The sequence below is a fragment of the Pundamilia nyererei genome, unplaced genomic scaffold (genome assembly GCF_000239375.1).
Source record: "Pundamilia nyererei isolate P.nyererei 1_Seehausen unplaced genomic scaffold, PunNye1.0 scaffold00036, whole genome shotgun sequence".
Lineage (NCBI taxonomy): Eukaryota > Metazoa > Chordata > Actinopteri > Cichliformes > Cichlidae > Pundamilia > Pundamilia nyererei.
Window position 1 is genome coordinate 38175 of NW_005187437.1, and position 6412 is coordinate 44586.

Genomic DNA, 6412 nt, shown 5'->3' on the forward strand with positions numbered 1-6412 from the left:
TTTAACTGCTATCTCTGTTTTATTATTGGAAAGCACTTTGGTCAACTTGTTGTTTTTAAAAGTGCTATATAAATAAAGTTGGATTGGATTGGATTAAGGATATGCATTTCTCACAGGTTAGTTTTAATCTGTTTAATTACTGTATGTGGGGCATGTGCAGTTTTTATTTAAGTTAAATATAATGTTTCTTTTACATCTAGTTTTAGTTTTTAATTGACTATAATAACCTTGCTCTGAACCAGGTCAACATCCGATCTGTGACCCCTTCAGCCCTGCATTTCTCCAACTACAGTCCTAAACCATTTATACTTTGTGAAAAAATTTTTAACATAAAGGGGCTAAAATAAGTATTGAACAATTTTATAAGTTAAGATATTTTTGATGGTCCCACTGACATGAAACTCTCACCAGATGTTGGTAAAAACCCATCCAGTCATCATATGCAAAGAAATCAAACCATAAATGACATTATGTGTAATAATGAGAAATGACAGAGGGAAATAGTATTGAACACACTTACTGAAATGCATTTAATACTTGGTCCAAAAAGCTTTGTTGGTGACAGCTTCAAGACACCTCCCGTATGGAGAAATTGCATTTCTGTGATTTTGGCTCCGTGGGCCACTTCCATTAACTCTGAGCTTTAGGTTTTTTTTCCTTATAGATTTTCAGTTGGATTCAGGTCAGCTGATTGGACCGGACCATTCTAACAGATTTATTTTCTTTCACTGAAACCACTTGACAGTTTCCTTTGGGGTGTGTTTTGGATCATTGACTTGCCTCCACCCTTAGATGGCAGCAGATTTTTTCAATCAGGAATGTCTACATTTTTCCACTCATCCTTCCTTCAATTATATGAAGCGTGCCAGTGTTTTATGCTGATAAACAGCCCTACATCATGATGTTTCCACCTCCAAACTTCACTCTGGCTATGGTGTTTTTGCGGCAGTGCCTTTTGACCTCCAAACATGGTGCATATTACTTTTAAGACTAAGCAACATGGCTGCTCCAGCCTGCACGCCAAATACCCTTGGGCAAGATACTAACCCCAAGTTGCTTGCCGGTGCATCCATAAAAAGGACTTACTTAGAAAAAAAACATAGAACAAAGTGTTTATATGAACGGTCAAATGAGGCAAGTCGTATAGAGCACTTTGAGTGCTCAGTTAAAGTGGAAAAGTGTTATTAGAAACAGTCCGACTGCTCTGCCCTCTGTAGTCATTTAGACATTTGAGCACCTGGTACTATCCCATCTCCTGGATCCCTGCAGTTTGCCTAAAGAGTCAATAGGTCCGTAGTCAATGCAGTTAACATGGCACTGCACTTCATCCTCCAGCATCTGGACTCTGCAGGAACCTATATCAGGCTAGTTTGTGGACTTGAGTTCCACTTTTAATGCCGTCCTCCCAGCTCTACTACAAGACAACTCTCACAGCCAAATGTTCCCGCTTACACCTGCAGAAGGATCACCGAATTGCTGTCTAGGCAGGCATGTCTCACTTTCAACGCATCAGCACCTGTTCTCCTCAGGGCTCTGTACTTTTTCCTCGGCTCTTCTCCCTGTACACCAACATTTGAACCTCTTATTGCCAATCTGTCAAACTCCTTAAGTTTGCAAATGACAAACTCAACGGGCTCATCTCGGGTGGAGATGAATCTGCCTATAGGAGGGAGATGACAATTTCCTTGGAACCATCACCTCCCAGGACCTAAAGTTTGAGCTAAACATCAGCTCACTAACAAAGAAGGCACAGCAGAGGATGTACTTCCTGCATCGGTGGAAAAAAATACAAGCTGCCAAAGTCAATGATGATGCAGTTTTACTCCTCCATCATTTAATCTATCCTCACTTCCTCCATCACCATCTGGTACGCTACTGCCACTACCAAGCACAAAGGCAGACTGCAGCATATCATCCGCTGCACTGAAGAGGTGACTGGCTGCAATCCTGTACACCCTCCAGGACACTGAATCAGGCAAAGAAGATTGCTGCAGGATGCTGTGGTCAATCACAACCAACACCTCACGCCACAAGGACAGTTTCTTTCCCCTGCTATGTTGGATTACTTAACAACACCCCTTCAATCCGCTTACTGCTCAGTTAACATGCTGCAGTAACAAATTTACTTACTCAGGTTTTATTACACACATGTTTTGTCTACATTGCACCCTTTAGATCTAGAGCATATTCTATTTCTGTACAATTAGTTTTGCACCATGACACCATTTTTGCTCTCTTTAGTGTCACTTGGGAAATAGTTTTTAAAATGCCAAATTTTCACAGGGAGGTTAATAATTCTAGTCTTGGCATGTCCCAGCAGGAGGAGGCCCTGGGGCAGACCCAGGACAGGCTGGAGAGATTATATCTCTCAGCTGGCTAAAGTTAGCCTCTGTGATAACTGATTCTTGTTGAGGGGTGTTATAGTCTAGCGTCACTTAGCAGACGTTAGTTGTCTCAGAGCCCAAAGACAACTGTTAGCAGGCTCAAGTCATCTAAGAGACTCCATCAGCTTTGAAAGCACAGTAAAGACTATGACAAGAGCTATGCAGTCTGTAAAATCTTCACCGCCAGAGTCAAATACTCGGGTAACACAACAAATTTACAAGTACATGTGTCTAGACACAATAGCGACGGAGGGTCAAATTCTAATTTTAAAATGAAATGAGGTGTTTAACGGACAATTAAAGAAGTTAACTTTTCGAAACTACCAGCAACTTCAACTCATGCAACAAAAAAAAGATAGCGCAGTCAGTACTTGTTTTTATTTGCAAAGACATGCTCCCTCTGAGTGCTGTGGAGAATAAATAATTTTGTAATATGATTAAAACACTGGAGCCCTGTTGCACTGTTCCCTCCCGACAACACTTCACGGACATACTCTGCCAAAGTTGTATCAAGAAGGCAAAGCGACAGTGCTGGACTGTCTCAGCTCAGCACAGACAGTTTCTTTGACATGCGACCCTTGGACTTCGAGAGCCACTGAATGGTAGGCCACTGTTACAGCACATCACAAAACTGATCAGTGGAACCGTCAGTCACACAGGTGAACAAATTCCCCTTTTCAGGTTGCACAAAAAGTGTTCTATTGATGGACACTGCAGAGCTGTACTTTCTTTTATTAGCACTTCATTTTAATAGCACTTTATATTGTCAGTGTTTACTCAGATGAATTCTTCATGCAATTTCATTTTTGATTTATATTTGTTTGTGTTAAGGTAACATAAAAAAGTGCTTCGTTTTGATGCTGCAGAGAGCATTTTTTGGATTAGTATTTTAAAAGTACTCAATAAGTACGTTAACATTTCATTGTTTACTTTTTTCATGTTAAAGAAATAGTCGATATATCAGTAAAGCTGTTTTTGTTTGTTTATTTGACATGGCTTCTGATAAGGCAGATGTTAATTTTTCTCCATTCATTTTGAACTTAAAGAGAGAGTGTTTTGTTTCCTCCAGTGAAATGTATCCCTCTATTTTAGTTGAGATAGCTCATGCCAAGCATTTAACAGTTTGGACTGTTTACTGTGAATTTTCCTACACTTAAATTCAGTCTTAATAAACACAAATAGTGTCTGGCTTTTAGTATCGCAATCTATCGTATGGTCTCCCCTGTATTGTGATACATATTGTATCGCTAGATTCTTGCCAATACACACCCCTAATGGAGATGTTTATTTCTGTTTTCCAGCAGAACTTGGCACCTGTCCACAGCACTGAAACTACTACAGTATGCTTACAGTGTTGTTATTCTGCTTGCCGGGGAGTGTTATTGTTGATTAAGACATTAGAAAGACAGAAAAACAGTAAGAAGACCTGGAGTAGAAAGACGAAAGGAGTAAACATGAATGAAATTTCTCTTGAAATTGTAATGTTACCTCAAAGGAACATACATGTCTTGGTCCGAGTACAAGAATGACATTGACTTTTTTAATTACAGGCGCATCACTAAGCTGTACACTGTAATGCTATGTCAGCAAGCATGTCTGATACACGTACCTAACATCTTAGACTGAAAACAGAAGACTAGGTTGTCAGTGACAGTGTATTACTCAATGATTGTATAATAAATATGTCATCTTCACTCACTGCAGCCAATCAGTAACTCTGTTACTATTGTTAAATGATTACAAAGGCTGATTGACTGTATTACAGCCGTTCTCCCTACCAGTTTATCTTTGATGCTATCCGACTCCTCAGCTTGGCCTTGCTTGACATGAAGCTGCAGTTGGAGAGCATGAAGCTGCAGGAGCAAGTCATGGACCTCCCTTTCTGCCACCACCCGTGCAGCTTTAGCTTCGGTCAACTCTGAGCGCAAGTCTACCAGCTGAGCCTAGAGTGAAAGGAAACAACAGAGGGATGGGGCACAGGAAGCAGATGTGTTAGGTGGTTTAGAGGGGCATGGGTCTCAGATCACAGCATCACTGTTTTCGTAGTTTGCAAAACCCAAATCTTACAGTACATACTTTTTTTTTCTTTGTAATTTATGAGTATTAATTATTAGTTACTGTGCGGAAACATTACGATCCCATAAATTTAGCACAACAATGTATTCATGTGGTATTCTAAAGGTCTTTAAAGAAAATAACATATTACATATCCAGGGCTCTAGAGTGCAATCAATTTGGTTGCAAATGCAGGCTAATTTCTCAATAATGTGACTAAAAAAATCCCTGCGACCAGCTGTTCGAGTAAAAAAAAAAAAAAAAAACCTCTGAAAGGCTCTGTGGCCAACAGCAGACAACATTATGCCCATATCATAAAGGTGCTGCTTAGAGTAGCTGAATGTGCTGCTGAAGCCCCGCAGCACCGACTCTGTGCTGCTGCTACCTTTTGCACTGGTGCACCTAAGAAAAAAAGTTAGGTGCACCAGTGCAACCATGGCAAAAAGTTAGTCTAGAGCCCTGATGTATTTGTTTATTAAAAGCTCTTTATCAAAAGATCTGCAGATGTGTCATTTAGTACTTGAATTAAAGAGGCGGAAAAGATGAAACACCGTTTCACACAAGCCAAGTCTGCCTGACCTTCGGGACATTAATTCATGGACAGACATTCTGTAGCAAAAACAGGGAGAACATGCCAACTCCAGACAGAAAAGGCGGTGACCTTCCTGCGCCTTCTGCTGTAATAGACGCACGTTGAGTAGGGGTGAGTTTCAATAATCAATTTTCCGATTAAAATTGATTTTGGCTTGAATAAAGCAATTCATAAAAATTCTGAATTGCTTTTTAAATATAAATGTATTTTGCCAGAAACGCCCGAATCTCAGGTTAAAGCTCACAAAACTATTTCAACAACCTCCAAACAGCTAAAACAGTAAATGAGTGCAGGTAAACGGATTCCGCACAAACATGTAAACACAAAGCGCAGACCTGACGCATCAAAATCAGTGAGATGTCAGCTTTCTCACCTGAAAGCCAACACCTCACAGCTTCTGCTGCGTCTGGTCGACGCTCTGTGTTTACGTCCTTTTTTGTGCTGGGTTCTGAAGCTGCTGTTTCAACACTCTCCAACCGAAACTGACTGAATCAGCAACAAAAGAAGATCAAAACTAAGCTTTACATTCCGCTTCACTTAAACATAGTCATGAATTCCCTCTTACTTTTGCTGTTTTTCTTCCACCACGATAAAAAAAAAAAATCACACTTTTAAAAAATGCTTTTTAAAATTATGACAAATTGCAAAATGCCTCTGTGACTTTGCGCTGCTTCACGAGCAGGTTTTCTTCCGTTTTTGTTCTACTGCTGAATATTTTTAAGGTTAACTGATATAAAAAGCCAGGCCTTCATGTTTTTCTGTGTTTTATCCTCAGTTACTTTGACACAAAGGCATCTGCTGTGATGCTTACACCTCTGATGACGTCTCAAAAGTGTCAGTACTGATAAATAAGATAAGATAAGATAACTCTTTATTGTCATTGCACAGTCATACATAGTACAGTAGTACAATGAAATTGGAAAACTGTCCTACGTCGGCACTACATATAACACGACACGATATGACACATCACAACGCAACACAAACAACACAGTATATTAACTTAGTATAAAAAAAGAAGAATAAGTGTATGTGTATTGCACACTGTTATTATTGCACATTATGATCAGAATTATAATATTTCTGAGGAAAAATTTCCCCGATTCAAATCTAATTGAAATCGTGGATCGAATCGAATCGGGACCTTGTGAATCAGAATCGAATCAATTCTAGAAATCAGTGATGATACCCAGTCCTATTGCTGAGCTAACAAAACTGTACAATCACAACATTTTTGTCAAAACACAAGTTATGTTTAGTAGGGCTGAACGATATATCGCATTTGCGATAATATCGCGACATGATCAAGTGCAATTTTCTAACCGCAAAGGCTGCGATTATACTCTGGACATGTCCAAATTCATGGGCTGCATCCTCCTGA

At 39.7% G+C, this 6412-nt stretch overlaps 1 protein-coding gene across 1 annotated transcript in view; it reads right to left on the bottom strand.

Moving 5' to 3' along the window:
* The window catches only part of gopc (golgi-associated PDZ and coiled-coil motif containing), a 23687-nt gene that overhangs the window by 14323 nt on the left and 2952 nt on the right, over positions 1 to 6412 (bottom strand). Inside the window, exon 2 of the mRNA XM_005730171.2 lies at positions 4163 to 4327. Coding sequence (XP_005730228.1) covers positions 4163 to 4327 — 165 coding nt within the window. The remainder of the gene's footprint in view (positions 1 to 4162; positions 4328 to 6412) is intronic.